The 19,058-nt window shown below is 45.7% G+C and overlaps 1 protein-coding gene across 1 annotated transcript in view; it reads right to left on the reverse strand.

Moving 5' to 3' along the window:
• LOC119842147 (glioma pathogenesis-related protein 1-like) overlaps positions 1–19,058 on the reverse strand; it is a 56,122-nt gene that overhangs the window by 34,414 nt on the left and 2,650 nt on the right. Inside the window, exon 2 of the mRNA XM_038370067.2 lies at positions 11,317–11,562. Coding sequence (XP_038225995.1) covers positions 11,317–11,562 — 246 coding nt within the window. The remainder of the gene's footprint in view (positions 1–11,316; positions 11,563–19,058) is intronic.

Here is a 19,058-nt window from a genome sequence, read left to right on the forward strand (position 1 = left end):
AGTGTAGGATACAGCTTCATTGATAGAGGTCTCCTAATATGCAAACCAGAGTACATTCACTGGAACAGACAGATTAAGATATAAAAATAGATGTTTTTTGAGGGTGTCTCATCACGTGCTGCTTTTTAGCTCAATGTGATTGATGGGCAGACACCATTGGCAGAAGAAATATTTCTGATTGGAAATAATCAAGAAGTCTATTTCTGGCACCCACAGAAAAGTGACATTGTCTTGAATCAGCTCCTTGAGAGATGACATGACAAGGTAATGCATCCTGAGATGAGGAAGTCATATAGCCAACTCTGCTTTATAGCAGGCAATTCTCACCTGCAGAGAGGGGTGCGGGGGCAAGGAATATACCCTACAGACCAATAAGCCTGGGTAACTGGTGTCTTTAGCCCTAAGTGTGAATCCAAGAGTTCCAGCCTACTGTTTTTTCCCATTGGCCAAAGTCACTACCTAAGTTCAGGTGAGTGTAAAAATACTCATCACTTCTCAGGGTCCAAAAACAGAATAGCTGCCACCTCCAAGATGGGAGGATTCAAAGCTGAAGTAAGAGACCCTCTCAAATGTGATGCTTGTTTACTCCTCACATCCAAAGAAGGGCTCAGTGAAGACCCAGGATGAGAGTTCTTTGGTGTCTGTAGCACCAAGGCAGGGCTCAGCAACACACGAAACAGCACTGATGGTAGTAGCCGGTACCAGATACTAGGTATTCTATTCTATATAGTTCCTTGTATCAATCTTATCACGTAGTGTTTGAACCTCTTCCAGTAATGCATCAGGCAACATGGCTAACATCTGTCACATGTACTACATTTCCTCTCTTGTCCTCTCTTCAGGGGGGAAACTGTTTGTGGAGTGGTCAATCTCTCGGAGTTCAAGGATGATTGTCTTCCATAAAATGATAGCTACTTATTACTGGTGGATCTTCAGATGGCTAATGAGACCAATCCACAGATCTTGTCATAGTTGGGGTAGACATTTCCCGATGGAAGGGTAGATCTGGATTGTTGAGTCAGGCTGTGGTGCATTCTTTCCTCCTTTCCCATTTCTCCATTTTCTGTTGTCTCCGTTGGATCTCAAAATACTCGGATCCTTGCTAAAAGGTCCTTTTCCATTTTGGTCGATTGAGGGCTTGCGTTTCCCATGAGTTTACATCAATGTTGAACTTCTTCATGTTAACTTTGAGAGTGCCTTTGAAGTGCTTTTTTTTTTTGCCCACCCCTCATCCGTTGGCCATTGCTCCATTGTGAGAACTTGCTTAGGGAGTAGATTCTCTGGCATTCAAAGCATGTGACCATCCCTATGGAGTTGGTGGCAGATGATCACAGCTTCAATGCTGGAGGTTTTGGCTTGGGACAAAACACTGATGATGGTGCATTGGTCATCCCACTTGATTCAGAAGATCTTGCGGATGCATTGTTGATGGTATTGTTCAAGAACTTTGAGATGTCTACTGTACGGTCCTAAAACCTCGATCATGTACAAAAGAGCATGGATAACAATGGCCTGGTGCATGAGAAGCTTGGTTTGATTCTTGAGGTCACAATTTTCAGACACTCATTTTCTCATTTCTGAAAACTGCATTGGCGCATTGAAGGCGGTGTCGAATTCTCTTGTCAATGTCGGCTTTCTGCGACAGATAGCTGCCAAGGTAAAAGTGCTCCATGTTCTCCAGGGTCCCTTTATTGATCTGAATTATGGGAGCAGGATCCTTGTGATTCGGAGCCTGCTGGTTGAGTACTTACATTTTCTTGGTGTTGAGTGTGATGCCAAGTTGGTTGTAGGCTTCAGAGGAAATGTCAGATATTTTTTGAAGATCTTCTTCTTACTAAGCACACAGGGCACAGTCATACACATACTGGAGTTCAATGACTGTTAGCATCAATGAATTACTCATGACCCTCCACCTTAAACATGCCAAGAACCAGCATGCAACACTCAACAGTGCATACGATCCAACCTTGATGCTGACAATGAAACCAAAAAAGGACACTACACCAACCTTGACCAAATTCTCTCCGCCATCTGCAAAGAAGACAAGCTCATACTCCTTAGTGATTTTAACACAAAAGTTGGATGTGACTCAGACCTTTGGAATGGCACAATTGGAAATAAAGGAGTGGGCAAGACCAATTCCAACAGAATTCTTCTCCTGACCATATGCACAGAACATGACCTAATTTTCACGAACACCACATTCTGCCAAAATAACAAGTACAAGACATTGTGGGAACACCCGTGATCTAAGTATTGGCATCTGATTGACTATGTCATTGTCCGTGCTCGTAACTGTGAAGACTTTACATCAACAAAGTGCTGACTTGTTCAATAATTGTTGGACAGAACATCACCTTATCTGCTCCATTATTTCCATCAAACTCACATTGAAACAAAAAATGCAGAAGAAATCAGCCAGACAGAAGATCAATGTCGAGAGTCCTAAGGACGCAACTATACTATGACCTTTTCCAGCAGTGCCTCACCAAGAAACTGATGAATATCAAAACCAAGATGGAGAACCCCAAAGATCACTGGAAAATGCTCCAATTGGCTGTCCAATTGTTGTGTTTGTGTGTGAGGGAACACTGGGCTTCTCAAACAGGAAGCACCAAGACCGGTTTGACAAGAACAATCAGGAAATCCAAGATCTGATCAAACATAAGGTGATGTTAATGATTGGAGAATTGCTAATATAGTTCCTATTTTTAAGAAAGGAAAAAAAAGTGATCCAGGTAACTACAGGCCAGTTAGTTTGACATCTGCAGTATGCAAGGTCCTGGAAAAAATTTTGAAGGAGAAATTAGTTAAGGACATTGAAGTCAATGGTAAATGGGACAAAATACAGCATGGTTTTACAAAAGGTAGATCGTGCCAAACCAACCTAATCTCCTTTTTTGAAAAAGTAACAGATTTTTTAGATAAAGGAAATGCAGTGGATCTCATTTACCTAGATTTCAGTAAGGCATTTGATACCGTGCCACATGGGGAATTATTAGTTAAATTGGAGAAGATGGGGATCAATATGAACATCAAAAGGTGGATAAGGAATTGGTTAAAGGGGAGACTGCAATGGGTTCTACTGAAAGGCGAACTGTCAGGTTGGAGGGAGGTTACCAGTGGAGTTCCTCAGGGATCGGTTTTGGGACCAATCTTATTTAATCTTTTTATTACTGACCTTGGCACAAAAAGTGGGAGTGTGCTAATAAAGTTTGCAGATGATACAAAGCTGGGAGGTATTGCCAATTCAGAGAAGGATCGGGAAATTATACAGGAGGATCTGGATGACCTTGTAAACTGGAGTAATAGTAATAGGATGAAATTTAATAGTGAGAAGTGTAAGGTTATGCATTTAGGGATTAATAACAAGAATTTTAGTTATAAGTTGGGGATGCATCAATTAGAAGTAACAGAAGAGGAGAAGGACCTTGGAGTATTGGTTGATCATAGGATGACTATGAGCTGCCAATGTGATATGGCTGTGAAAAAAGCTAATGCGGTTTTGGGATGCATCAGGAGAGGCATTTCCAGTAGGGATAAGGAGGTTTTAGTACCGTTATACAAGGCACTGGTGAGACCTCACCTAGAATACTGTGTGCAGTTTGGTCTCCCATGTTTAAAAAGGATGAATTCAAACTGGAGCAGGTACAGAGAAGGGCTACTAGGATGATCCGAGGAATGGAAAACTTTTCTTATGAAAGGAGACTTAAGGAGCTTGGCTTGTTTAGCCTAACTAAAAGAAGGTTGAGGGGAGATATGATTGCTCTCTATAAATATATCAGAGGGATAAATACAGGAGAGGGAGAGGAATTATTTCAGCTCAGCACCAATGTGGACACAAGAACAAATGGGTATAAACTGGCCACCAGGAAGTTTAGACTTGAAATCAGACGAAGGTTTTTAACCATCAGAGGAGTGAAGTTTTGGAATAGCCTTCCAAGGGAAGCAGTGGGGGCAAAAGATCTATCTGGTTTTAAGATTCTACTTGATAAGTTTATGGAGGAGATGGTATGATGGGATAATGGGATTTTGGTAAGTAATTGATCTTTAAATATTCAGGGTAAATAGGCCAAATCCCCTGAGATGGGATATTAGATGGATGGGATCTGAGTTACTATAGAAAATTCTTTCCTGGGTATCTGGCTGGTGAATCTTGCCCATATGCTCAGGGTTTAGCTGATTGCCATATTTGGGGTCGGGAAGGAATTTTCCTCCAGGGCAGATTGGAGAGGCCCTGGAGGTTTTTTGCCTTCCTCTGTAGCATGGGGCATGGTTGACTTGAGGGAGGCTTCTCTGCTCCTTGAAGTCTTTAAACCATGATTTAAGGACTTCCATAGCTCAGACATAGGTGAGATTTTTCATAGGAGTGAGTGGGTGAGATTCTGTGGCCTGCGTTGTGCAGGAGGTCGGACTAGATGATCAGAATGGTCCCTTCTGACCTTAGTATCTATGAATCTATAAATATAAGGCCTTCTGTGCTTGGCAGAATTGCATCAATTCCAACCAGAAGCAATACATCCACCATCAACTGAAAGCTGAGGTTCAAAGGAAATGAAGAACAGGTGGTGGGAGAACAATGCGAAGGAGATCCAACAACTCATCAACACCCAGGAAATGAGTGGATTCTTCAATGCCATCAAAGCCCTCTTTTGACCCAAGGGCTAACCCCCTCTCAGATCCAGGGATGGAGCCAACCTCCTTAGGACAATGAATCAATCAATGCATGATGGAAGGAATACTTCGAAGACCTCCTGAATCACGACTCCAATGCTGATGAAAGCATCATTGCCTTAATCCCTTAATATCCTATCAAGGATGACCTCAGAACCCCACCAATATTCGTTGAGGTAAAAAAAGCCATCAAACAGATGAAGAACAATAAGGCATCTGGACCTGATGGAAGAAGGGGCAGAAGAACTGGCTTACCAGCTTCACATCTTAATCCTCAAGAATCATAGAATCATAGAATATCAGGGTTGGAAGGGACCCCAGAAGGTCATCTAGTCCAACCCCCTGCTCAAAGCAGGACCAAGTCCCAGTTAAATCATCCCAGCCAGGGCTTTGTCAAGCCTGACCTTAAAAACCTCTAAGGAAGGAGATTCTACCACCTCCCTAGGTAACGCATTCCAGTGTTTCACCACCCTCTTAGTGAAAAAGTTTTTCCTAATATCCAATCTAAACCTCCCCCATTGCAACTTGAGACCATTACTCCTCGTTCTGTCATCTGCTACCATTGAGAACAGTCTAGAGCCATCCTCTTTGAAACCCCCTTTCAGGTAGTTGAAAGCAGCTATCAAATCCCCCCTCATTCTTCTCTTCTGCAGACTAAACAATCCCAGCTCCCTCAGCCTCTCCTCATAAGTCATGTGCTCTAGACCCCTAATCATTTTTGTTGCCCTTCGCTGTACTCTTTCCAATTTATCCACATCCTTCCTGTAGTGTGGGGCCCAAAACTGGACACAGTACTCCAGATGAGGCCTCACCAGTGTCGAATAGAGGGGAACGATCACGTCCCTCGATCTGCTCGCTATGCCCCTACTTATACATCCCAAAATGCCATTGGCCTTCTTGGCAACAAGGGCACACTGCTGACTCATATCCAGCTTCTCGTCCACTGTCACCCCTAGGTCCTTTTCCGCAGAACTGCTGCCGAGCCATTCGGTCCCTAGTCTGTAGCGATGCATTGGATTCTTCCATCCTAAGTGCAGGACCCTGCATTTATCCTTATTGAATCTCATTAGATTTCTTTTGGCCCAATCCTCCAATTTGTCTAGGTCCTTCTGTATCCTATCCCTCCCCTCCAGCGTATCTACCACTCCTCCCAGTTTAGTATCATCCGCAAATTTGCTGAGAGTGCAATCCACACCATCCTCCAGATCATTTATGAAGATATTGAACAAAACGGGCCCCAGGACCGACCCCTGGGGCACTCCACTTGACACCGGCTGCCAACTAGACATGGAGCCATTGATCACTACCCGTTGAGCCCGACAATCTAGCCAGCTTTCTACCCACCTTATAGTGCATTCATCCAGCCCATACTTCCTTAACTTGCTGACAAGAATGCTGTGGGAGACCGTGTCAAAAGCTTTGCTAAAGTCAAGAAACAATACATCCACTGCTTTCCCTTCATCCACAGAACCAGTAATCTCATCATAAAAGGCGATTAGATTAGTCAGGCATGACCTTCCCTTGGTGAATCCATGCTGACTGTTCCTGATCACTTTCCTCCCCTCTAAGTGCTTCAGGATTGATTCTTTGAGGACCTGCTCCATGATTTTTCCAGGGACTGAGGTGAGGCTGACCGGCCTGTAGTTCCCAGGATCCTCCTTCTTCCCTTTTTTAAAGATGGGCACTACATTAGCCTTTTTCCAGTCATCCGGGACTTCCCCCGTTCGCCACGAGTTTTCAAAGATAATGGCCAAGGGCTCTGCAATCACAGCCGCCAATTCCTTCAGCACTCTCGGATGCAATTCGTCCGGCCCCATGGACTTGTGCACGTCCAGCTTTTCTAAATAGTCCCTAACCACCTCTATCTCTACAGAGGGCTGGCCATCTCTTCCCCATTTTGTGTTGCCCAGCACAGCAGTCTGGGAGCTGACCTTGTTAGTGAAAACAGAGGCAAAAAAAGCATTGAGTACATTAGCTTTTTCCACATCCTCTGTCACTAGCTTGCCTCCCTCATTCAGTAAGGGGCCCACACTTTCCTTGGCTTTCTTCTTGTTGCCAACATACCTGAAGAAACCCTTCTTGTTACTCTTGACATCTCTTGCTAGCTGCAGCTCCAGGTGCGATTTGGCCCTCCTGATATCTTTCCTACATGCCCGAGCAATATTTTTATACTCTTCCCTGGTCATATGTCCAACCTTCCACTTCTTGTAAGCTTCTTTTTTATGTTTAAGATCCGCTAGGATTTCACCATTAAGCCAAGCTGGTCGCCTGCCATATTTACTATTCTTTCGACTCATCGGGATGGTTTGTCCCTGTAACCTCAACAGGGATTCCTTGAAATACAGCCAGCTCTCCTGGACTCCCTTCCCTTTCATGTTAGTCCCCCAGGGGATCCTGGCCATCTGTTCCCTGAGGGAGTCAAAGTCTGCTTTCCTGAAGTCCAGGGTCCGTATCCTGCTGCTTACCTTTCCTCCCTGCGTCAGGATCCTGAACTCAACCAACTCATGGTCACTGCCTCCCAGATTCCCATCCACTTTTGCTTCCCCCACTAATTCTACCCGGTTTGTGAGCAGCAGGTCAAGAAAAGCGCTCCCCCTAGTTGGCTCCCCTAGCACTTGCACCAGGAAATTGTCCCCTACGCTTTCCAAAAACTTCCTGGATTGTCTATGCACCGCTGTATTGCTCTCCCAGCAGATATCAGGAAAATTGAAGTCACCCATGAGAATCAGGGCATGCGATCTAGTAGCTTCCGTGAGTTGCCGGAAGAAAGCCTCATCCACCTCATCCCCCTGGTCCGGTGGTCTATAGCAGACTCCCACCATGACATCACTCTTGTTGCACACACTTCTAAACTTAATCCAGAGACACTCAGGTTTTTCCACAGTTTCGTACCGGATTTGGAATTCAGAAGAAATCCCAGTTGATTTTAGGGATGTTATGATCATGACCATTTTCAAGAAAGGAGACAAATCAGATTGTGCAAACTATCCAGGAATTGCCCTGTTGTTCATTTCCGGAAAGATTTTTGCCAGAATTCTCCTCAATCAGCTGCTTCCCTTGGCAGAAGAAATCCTCCCAAGATCACAATGTGGATTCAGGCCACCTTGAGGTACCACTGACATAATCTGCACTGCCTGCCAACTTCAGGAAAAGTGCCATGAGCAACATCAACCTCTGTACATAGCTTTCATTGACTTCAAGAAAGCATTTGACTCCATCAATCATGAGGCTATGTAGAGAATTCTCCTTAGATTTGGATGCCCACCAAAATTTGTTGCCGTCCTCCAACTCCTCCACACCAACAATAGATACAAAACAGACCCCTTCCTAGTCAAGACAGGAGTAAAGAAAGGCTATGTCATCGCTCCAACCCCTCTGTCTTCATTGCTGTCATCCTCCTTCTCATCGCTGACAAGCTCCCCTCTGTACTTCACATCTAATACAGAATGGACGGCAAGCTCTTCAACCTCAATCGCCGCTGATCCAAGACAAAGACTATCACTAAACCAGTCACTAAACTCCAGTATTGTGGAGTGGAGTATTTTGGTAAGTGTTTTTTCTTTTAAATAAATATGTACACACTGCTATATATTTATAGGCAAGGTTAAAGAAATGCACTTTGAGTCCTTGACCAGCTTCTGAGAAAGCTCTGTGTCCTTGTGATGGGGCTTAAAGCCCCCACACTAAGATTAAAAGGAGTGGTGGAGCAGTATTGGACTAAGAAGGTCCTGCCCCCAGCAGCTGCCAGGTATGCTTCCTATGGAGGACCTGCTTAAAAGGAAGATCTGGCAGTCAAGCGCAGGGGGATAGCGGATGAGAGACTGGCTGCAAGAAGGCAGATGCTGTAGCAGCTGAGACAGAGTGAATTACAGGGGAAAGACCAGGACTATGAGTAAGACTTGACTGGGAGATGGGGGACCTGACCCTGCTGTTCTAGGATAAAACCCAAGTTGTGGTCTGACCCAGGAGAGTTAGGATGAAAGTCAGATCACTGAGAAACCCCAACACAGACCTCCAAGTCCATCCAGATATGGAGCCATAATACTGAGCAGCTCTTTGCAAAGCTTGACCATAAGCACCAGACTCCGTCAACCTACTCAGGTCCACAGATTTCAGTACCATTTATGGCACATACAGTCAAGGGAACCGAGGCCTTTGTAACGACCAGAGCATGAGCAGTTTGATCTAGTGGTCAGAGCAGGCATTGGGAGTCGGGAGTCAAGCCAGGTCAGATACTAGGACGGAGTTCAAGGCAAGCTAAAGGGCAAAACTGAGAGTCAGGTGTCAGGAGGCAGGCAGGATCAGGTTACCAGGAGATCAGTGGCAAGTAGCAAGAACAGGTATTGCAGTGGAAGCAGTCCTAAGCAGGGAGATTCTAGTTGCAAGGACAACTTCCTGTTCCTGAGCTGGATTTATATAGAAGCTGTGAACCAATCAGGTCCCTCAGCATTCTGCCAATTACATTCCAGGACTGTAAACCTCTGTTGGGGTTCAGCTTCAATTCTGGAAACTGTTAGTAGGTCACTGGATGGCAGGCTGGAATGTACAAGCTCCTAATAGCCCTGTGGTCTTTGATGACATCACACCTCCCCAAGGGGCACTCTCAGGGTGATGTGAAACCAGGCTTTTCAGGATGAATCCTGTGGAACACCCACACAAGTGTGGTAGCATGTACATTTTCTGCAGATTCCGAGGTGTGCTCCTCAGGCCTGCACCCCTCCCAGTCAACAAGATACCAGAGTCCGACATGTTTACATTTAGAGTCCAGGATCTCATTAGATAAATAATTCTTTTGGCCCTGTACCTGTACTGATGGAGGAGGCGGCTGGGTCCTGTGAGGGAAAGGGTTTCCCTGTGGGATTTCAAAAGTGATACGTGAATCACCGGATGAATCTTCAGAGAGCGGGGTAGCTGGAGTTCAAAAGTGATTGGATTAACTGGATTAAAAGTGACTGGACCATGGAACCAAAGTAAGCACTGAGGATATTGAGTTTGATCTGGCAATTAGATGATCTGGCACCCTTTGCAATTAGAAGAAACAGGCAGTTGGGACTAACTCCCCCTTTTATAACCTCAGAACTCTACATGAGGGAAGGGAAGAGGTGAGTGGCCCCCACTGACACTGCTCTGTAAAAGATTCTGGAAGCTCACAATACAGCTGCCTTGGTCCCATAAGTGCAGAAGCCACTTGAACTGGTAGTCACTCTGGTGGCTGTTAATAGGTTTCACTGCATGAAAAAATGCAAGATCAACATATAAGCATAACTCACAATCTAGTGTTTCATAATTAAAAATAAAGGATGAAGTCTTTCTTTTAAATACCCACTTCTATTGGCTGTTAGCTAACAATCTGAGCCTGACAAAATTAACTACTGCTTCAGAGAGGTAAAATGTGACTACATCTGCAATACTGGTAAACAATTCTGTTTCAAAGTTCATGTGGATTCACAATCATTTAAGATTTTCATAAAGCTTATTTACCTTTTCGATACAAATAAAAGAGAGTTATATTTCTGTCAAATAACCAGTTATATCTTTTCTTCCCCCCTGTGATGGGGCGTCTGCCCCACACTGGCCTGTAAGGGGTTAATAGAGCCCTAGGGAGGCTGAGAGAGAAGCAGCCAATTGGAGAGGGGCTGCAAGGAGCAGCCAATCAGGGCCTGGCAGGCACATATAAGAAGACAGCAGGGCAGAGTGGATTCAGTAGCTGCCTGGAGTTCACGGAGGGAAAAACAGGCTCCTAGTCAGGCAGAAAGAAGCTAGCACCCTAGACAAAGCAGTGCTGATAGCAGGGACCAGGAGAGCTAGAGAGAGCTTCTGGCTGGCAGCTGGGATTTGCAGGCTCAGGCTCTGAGGCAAGGTCGAAGAGGGTCCTGGGGCCACAGGAAAGTGGTCCAGGGAAAGATACTGATGAGCTGGAGGGGATGCAGCACGTGGCTGCCATCTACAGGGTCCCTGTGCCGGGACACGGAGTAATGGGTGGGTCCAGGTCCCCCTACCCTCCCCCATCACAACTGTAGAAGTGCTGGAACAGTTAAGTTGCGGTACTGACCCCTGGAAGGGGGGAGCACAGATACAGCTGGAGCGCTGAGTCATGAGGAAGACGCTGCAGTCCTTGGAGTGACATGGGTCCGGGAGCAAAAGTGACGGCAGACAAGGCACCACTGGGAGTGGGCATACTGACCTACGGAGCTATTCCCAAGACGGCCAGCAGGAGTCACCAGTGTGATGAGTGGAGCCCCGTCATACTCCCCATTTTCTGCTACAGAATTTTTTTTATTTCTTATAAGATTGAAAAACTTAGAAAAGAGGAGCGAGGTGCTTTGGCTAGATTGAACACCAAGTTAGAGAAAATTTCTGTTTACAACAGTTAACATAATCACAGCATTAGCTAGGAAGTCTTTCACAGTTGTTGTGCAACCCAGGGTGATCGTTTTCAAACTGTATCTTAAGAGTTAGCAGACAGTATGATGATGGAGGCTGTACAAGTATCTAAATGAAACATTGAAAGAAAGTCGGGTATGGGTCACTCATTATTTGCTATTTGCCACTAACTGGTAATTATTTATTGTCTCCACCAATTCTAATTCTTGGGATTGTGCTTTGAGCTGTGTAAACTGTTTTAGCAATGAAAATTGTTACCTGAGTATAATGACCACATGTTTTAGTACACTTGTGAGTCTGAAGATCGTAGTGCTGGACTTCATCGGTCCATAATTTGATGGCTTCAGGGACACCAAATAACTTGTAATGTCCAGTCCAGATATTTTCTCCAACATGCCCATAATGAGGATGGGACATAAATTTTTTTGTTAAATATGGACTATGTTTAAAAAGGCATTTTTTTGCCCATGCCCTGGCAGTCCGTGCTAAAGCTGCATCCCAAGTCTGCAAAACAGTAAAGTTGAAGAAACTATGCAGAGAGTTAATTTACAATGGCATTTGATCCATCAGACAAATTAAAGTAAAAAATGAATAGCTATAAATTGAATTTGACTAAAATTGTCTGTAAATTCTGTAAAACTATACAATACAAATATGTTGTTCCCCTTCTGTCATCGAGTCAAGCACTCCAAAATCCTCCCTTTAATTTACCAGTGAACTTTAGGGTAGCTGTATAGAAATGTAAACTGAGTTACTCATAGAAGAGTGACAAGGTGGATGATTATTGAATCAACTTCTGCTGGTGAAAGAGACAAGCTTTTGAGCCTACATAGAGCTATTTGTTAGGTCAGGGAAAGGTATTCGGAGGGTATGACTACGCAGCAACTAGATGCCTGCATCTGGTTCATGCCAACTGACTCGGTCTTGCAGGGCTCAGGCCACAGGGTTGTTTCATTGCTGTGTAGACTTTCGGGTTCGAGCTCCAGCACAAGCTCTCGCTCACAGTCCTAGAGCCTGGGCACCAGCCAGAGCCTAGAATGAAACATTCCCACAGCCTGAGCCCCGTGAGCCTGAGCTGGATGGCATGGGCCAGCCATAAGTGTCAGTTGCTAAGTAGACATATCCAGAGTGTGTCAGCTAAATACAAAGAGGAACAGATTGTTGTAAGAGACCATTCAAACTGAAGTGGGCAGTTAACACTTCTGCAGACGTAGAACAAAAGACAGTTGTTGTCACCTTCTATGACTCATTGCAACATTTTCTTTTTTTTTCTTGTGTTGCTGTAGAAAACTTAGGTCTGGTTTACATTACAAAGTTAGGTCAACACAAGGAAGCTTATGTTGACCTTACATTGACCTAGTCATGACTCTACACTTAAATTTGGTTCCCACCAACATAATAGCCCCGTTATGCTGACTTAATAACGCCATGTTCCCAAGTGACATAGAACCAAGGTTGATGTACTTAGGTCAATGCAGTGTGAGTATAGATATTGCATTACTTAAGTCGACCTTTATTGTCCCCCAGCAGCTGTTCCACAATGCCCAGTGCTGACCGCTCTGGTCATCATTGTGAACTCCGCTGCCAAAGGTCACAGAGACTGGAAGCCCCTCCCTCCCTTTAAAGCCCTGTTAATTTTTGAAATTCCTTTTCCAGATTGCCTGACTTGGCGAGGACATCTAGCAGCTCTCCACTGTTGAGTGCAACTGCCAAGCTGACCATGCCAGCTACATGCTCCGCCTCCAGATACGCAGACAGGAAGTATCTCCAGTCATAGAATGGTGGATATCTATGAGCAGATTGCTTGGGGAATCAGGACAAGGGCTACAACAGGACCAGCAATGCTGCGTGAAAGCCAAGGAGCTTTGGTAGGCATACCAGAAGGCTAGGGAGGCCAAAATCGGTCTGCAGATCTGCCCACTTTTACAAAGAGATGCATGCCCTACTTGGCAGAGACTCCACTACCACTCCTACAACATTGTGGATACCTCCAAAGAGCCCGAGTCACAGGTCCCTGCTGTGAATAGGGAGGAGGAGGTGTATGGAAGACAGGCAGCCGGGGAACCAGCTGCACAGTGAGCCAGGATCTGTTTTTGACCCCACTGCAGTCCAGCCAGTCCCACCAGTGAGCCCAATGCAGGGGAAGGAACCTTGGGTAAGTGTGTGTAAACCCCCACCTCTTTCTTCCCTGGGTTACTTGGGAGCAGGCAACACTCACCTGTGTGCCTGGGCACCTGATGTTGTTGACATTAAAAGAGATCCTGAGTATCCCAGTGGTGGCAACTTTTTTTAATCAGTGCATAAAATTTTAAAAATGCATTTTTATCTTTAAGTAAGAAATGCCATAATTTACATTACTTTACACACACAACTTTTTTTTGTTTTTGGTTTTATTTTTGGTCAAGTAGTTTATTTGGGAGTTTTAGTGTTTACATATCAATCAAGGAAATGTCAAATTGCATACATAACATAGTTTCAGTTCTGTGTGTATTACTTCTTAAACACATTTTCTGAAACAGAGCTTATGGAAACAGATAAATACACATAAAATCCTCCAGCCAGTGGCATATTATCACATGGGCTAACGGGCACTGTGCCTAGGGGCCCCGGCCAATTAGGGGGCCCTGCAGGAGCACTAGAACCAGGCCCCAGCCCCTGCTCCTCCTCTCTAACTGGTGCCCCACTGCCCTGTTCCTCTTCTTCTCTCTGAGACCCCACCCTGTGGCTGGGCTGGAAGATGGAGCCTGTGATAGGATGAGCATATTGACCCCTTGTGTGGAGCTGCTCACCCAAGCCCCGCACAGAGCTGGCCGAGGGGTCCCCCTTCCCCCGTGTGATGTGGAGCTGGCCTGAGGGGCCCCGCCATGTGGCACACACCTGGTCTGAGGGGGCCCCCATTTCCCCATGCGGCGCAGCACTAGCCCAAACCCCTCTCCCCTGCCTTTATGTGGGACTGGCTTGAACCACTCACCCAAGCCACCCTCCTCCCTCACACAGGGCTGGTCCAAGCCCCCCCAGTCCTCCCCCACGAGCCCTGCTGCTCACCCCCCCCCAAAGCCTCTTTTTGGCAAAACTGGGCATTTGTCCCGTTTACTCTTGCCAACTGATTACCAGTTTTGCCAAAAAGTTGGGACATCTGGGGCCAAAACGAGACGTACGGTCACCCCATGCCAGGGGTCCCCTAATTTTTTCACTTGCGCCCCCTCTTACCAGTCCACATCCCGCCCCCAGGATCCGAGGGCCGTGGTCAGGGGCCAGGAGTGGAGCCACGCCTGGGAATGGGGTTGGAGCTGCGGCTGCAGCTGGGAGCAGAGCCACAGCCAGGGCTGAGGTGGGACTGGAACATAGCAGAGGTCAGAGCAGGGTTGGGCCCCATTATCCCCCCCCCTCCCCCGAATGTTTCTCCATGCTGCTCTTGGGGGGCATGCCCCACAGTTTGGGGACCATCACCCATGGAAAGGAAGATAACTGTAGAAACAAGCTTCTCTTCACTGCACTCCCCCACCACTATATTGGCTACTCTAATCCTTTGTTTCTTGGAGAATAAGGATTGGCTTGTTTGTGTAGTCTTACTGTGAAGAAAACTATCTTAAATGAATGCAGTCCATTAGTTGTAACTGAAACCATGAAAATACCAGGAAATTGTGGCCAGAATATCCTGCTATCTGTTTAATGGGATAAATGTTGTTGATTAAGGCACATTCAGAACTGACTCCACCACAAGTGACTGACTCTGGTTGGGATAATTCTCACAGTGGAATATTAATGTTAGCTGAGCCCTCACCAATGCACATCTCCTTGAACACTAGGTTTCTCTCCTGTGTTGCCAGATATGCATTAAAGGGAGAGGACATTTTCCTCTCCATGCCCCATGTTACCAAGACCGTGAGAAGAGGGATTAGGTTCCTGAAATTCCTTACTATTCAGCACTTGTCCGTACGGAATGAGGGATTCGTGGGGGATTTTTGTGGGCCATCTGTGTGAAATCACATATACAACAATAGTTTTCTTAAAAAACAGATTTATTCATAGAGAGAAAACAGTAAGTTGTAAAACAAAAGAAACAGTTTGCATATCTGAAGGAGCATGCCATCACACTGGTATGGAGGAGGCTAATGAGCTCTTCTGGGCTTGTTCTGTAAGGATAAGGCCTTTGTCTGCAACTATGTTGTAAGGCCTAAGGCAGTAGTGGGCAACCTGCGGCCCATCAGGTTAATCCACTGACGGGCCGCGAGACAGTTTGTTTACATTGACCGTCCGCAGGCACAGCCGGCTGCCGCTTCCCGCAGCTCCCATTGGCCGGGAACAACAAACCACGGCCACTGGGAGCTGCAGGCGGCCGTGCCTGCGGAGGGTCAATGTAAACAAACTGTCTCGTGGCCTGCCAGCGGATTGTCCTGACGGGCCGCAGGTTGCCCACCACTGGCCTAAGGCCTTCATCTGCGGCCAGATTAAAAGAGCAGCTGAGCAGCAGCCATTAGCTGAGAAGGAGGAAGTCACATCCTCACATTCCATCTAAACTACATTAAAACAATGTAGTATCGGGCTGGTAAGGAGACCCTCTCTTATTAGCACCCACTATCACCAGATAAAGAAACAAATCTTAAGATAGTTAAACAAAACTTAGTTTGATAACATTCTGTCTGTCAAGAAATTACTTATCAATAGTTGTGGCTGTGAAATCCTCATTTCTTTATTGTTTTGTCATTATGGTCCCCACTTCCCTATTGTTTATCTATATGGTCTCTGTCTGGGTCTTTAATTGTTTCTGTCTGTTACATAATTAATTTTGCTAAATATAAATTAATTAAGTTGGTGGGGTAGGTTAGAGAATGTTGTTACACTATGTTAGAATTGGTTAGTAAAATTTTAGAATAATGATTGCTTAAGGTATAGCTAAAAAGGATTCAAATTACACTATGTAAACTGGGGTCCAAAAGGGAGTTCTTTGGGAACCAACTCCAGGACACAGCCTCAAATAGACCTGCCACACCTCAACACTCTGCCAATGACACCGTGCAGGAGCTGGAGTCCCCCACATGAACCTGATCCTGACTGGCCATCAAGAAAAGTTCATCTGTCTTATTGGGAGTGGTGAGCATTGTATGTGTAGTGTGTGCATTCTGCTTTTGGTGATTGTTAATAAATAGAGAATAAGGATATTAGTGTGTAAGGCTCTTTCACCGGTGAAAGACCCTGCAAACCCGCAGAGTGTAAGGTTACGCTTGAGCCCACAGAAGGGTGAGGGTGGGTGCCTAAATTGACAGGGTTATGCCTGAGCCCCAGAAACAGGGTAAGGGTGGGTGCCCTAAAGTGTAAGGCTATGCTTGAGCCCTAGGAACGGGGTAAGGATGGGTGCCTCAATTAAGAGGGTTACGCCTTGAGCCCTAGGAAATGAGTAAAGGTGGGTGCCCCTAGAGAGCGTGAGTAACAGAGAATTTTGTGCAGGTAAGACTTCCACACTAACAAGATGTACCTACAAGCCTTGTTCAGCCTGGAGGAGGAGACCTTAAAAGGGGGAAACTTACCACAGGAAGGAGTGATGAACAGGAAGAAGGCTGCTCCATACAGAGATTGCTGGTAACAGAGGTAGTCCAGCTGAGGAGAAGACAGTTGCAAGATGCACCACTCCCAGCAGTGACTGACTGATAGTGAGGCAATACACCCCAGGAAGAGGGGTAGAAGGTAAACGCTGCAAAGAGGCAATAGACTCTGGGAGCCTACGCCCTTAGAACTGAATATCCTGGGGATGTCTGGCCCTCTTTCCAGGCAGATCCTTATCCCTTGCAAGGGGAAGGGAAGAGGAGGAGCCTGACCCTCTGCCTGTGTGCAGTTGCCACAGAGTCATAGAGCTCCCCCCAAGTGCTGCCAATGGGGGGAGGAGGAAGCAAGGATAAACAATGGACAGCGGAACCTGGGGAGGGTCTGGGAGCCCCACTCCCCCCACAGCATAACATACCTCACCTGAATACTTTGCAATACTTGGCTTTCCTTAGCTTTGAGCTTGTCCACATTCAGTTTTTGCACTAATTTAACTATCGGATTAGAAACAGTTATGGTTAAATCAGTGCAATCCTCTAGTGTGGATGCAATTCTACTGCTCTAATAATGCTTATATTGGTATTGTTATTTCTGAAAATTTACTATACAGGTTTACCAATATAAGCACCTCTATATAATTGTGGCCATGCTAGCAGGTTGCACTGATTTAACTATGGCGTCTTCTAAACCAGTCTAGAAAAATCAGTACAAAAACCGTAGCCATGTCTACGCTATATAGAATCATAGAAGTATAGGACAAGAAAGGACCTCAAGAGGTCATCTAGTCCAGTCCACTGCATTCAAGACAGGACTAAATATTAACTAGACCATTACTGACAGATGTTGTCTAATCTGTTTTTAAAAACCTCTAATGATGGAGATTCCATAACCTCCCTGGAAATTTGTTCCAGTGCTTAACTACCCTGACAGTTAGGAATTTTTTCTTAATGTCCAACCTAAACCTCCCTTGCTGCAATTTAAGCCCATTGCTTCTTGTCCATAGGTTAATGACAACATTTTTTTGCCCTCCTCCTTCTAACAGCCTTTTAAAGTAAATGCTTTTTTATACAGCATGTTGGGGAAATGGGGGGTGCTGGTAAGTGAAAAATTCCGGTTAACTAAGAGGGGGGGAGTTTGAGTATGGGAAGGAGTGCAGGGCTGGGGGTTGGGGTTCAGGAGGGAGTGTGGGGTGTGGGCTCTGGGACAGAGTTGGGTGCAGGAGGGGGCTCTGCGCGCTGCCCCCACCCTGCCCCGAGCTCTGGCTCTTCAGTTCCCGTTGGCCAGGAACCGCAACCAATGGGAGCTGGGGAGGTGGCGCCTGCAGGCAGAGACAGCACGCAGAGCTGCCTGCCACACCTCTGCCTAGGAGCAGCAGGGACAGGTCGCTGCAACCCCCTCTCCCAAGCCTCCTCCCACACCCAAACTCCCTCCCAGAGCCCGTGCCCCGCACCCCTCCCACACCCCAACTCGCAGCCCCGCACCCCTTCCTGTACTCCAAACTCCTCGTGGCCGTTCCTCGGCTTAGGAGCAGCAGGGACATGTCGCTGCTTCCAGGGAGCCACGCGGAGCCAGACAGGTAGCCTGCTGGCCTCGCACCAACCATACTATAAACCAGACTTTCTATGAAGATTAGAAATGCCAGTTTATAAAGCTTTCCAGTTAGTAAAGGGCCATATAACTTTTACTGTATGTACTTGAAAATTGTTATCATGTCCAACCTCAGTCTTCAATTCTCCAGACTAAACAAACCCATTTTTTTCAATCTGTCCTCATGGGTCATGATTTCTAGACCTTTAATCAATTTTTGTTGCTCTCCTCTGGACTTTCTCCACTTTGTCCGCATCTTTCCTGAAATGTGGCACCCAGAACTGGATCCAATACTCCTAACTGAGGCCTTATCAGCATGAAGTAGAGTGGAAGAATTACTTCTCATGTCTTGCTTACAATATTCTTGCTAATATATCCCAAAATGATGTTTGCTTTTTTAAATTTTTTTTTTTTTTTTTTTTTTGCAACGTTACACTGGTGACTCATAGTTAGCTTGTGATCCACTATAATCCAGATCCCTTTCTGCAGTACTCCTTTCTAGGCAGTCATTTCCCATTTTGTATGTGTGCAACTGATAGTTCCTCCCTAAGTGGAGTATTTTGCATTTATTCTATTGAATTTGATTCTATTTACTTCAGATAATTTTTCCAGTTTGTTCAGATCATTTTGACTGTTAATCCTATCCTCCAAAGTACTGGCAACCCCTCTCAGCTTGGTATTGCCTGCACTATCTAAATAATTTCTAAAGATATTGAACAGAACCGATCCCTTTGGGACCCCACTTGATATGAACTTCTGGCTTGTGAACCACTGATAACTACTCTCTGGGAACAGTTTTACAACCAGTTATGCACCCAGCTTATAGCAACTTCATCTAGGTTGTATTTCCCTAGTTTGTTTATGAGAAGGTC

The sequence above is a fragment of the Dermochelys coriacea genome, chromosome 1 (assembly GCF_009764565.3).
Source record: "Dermochelys coriacea isolate rDerCor1 chromosome 1, rDerCor1.pri.v4, whole genome shotgun sequence".
Taxonomy (NCBI): Eukaryota; Metazoa; Chordata; order Testudines; family Dermochelyidae; genus Dermochelys; species Dermochelys coriacea.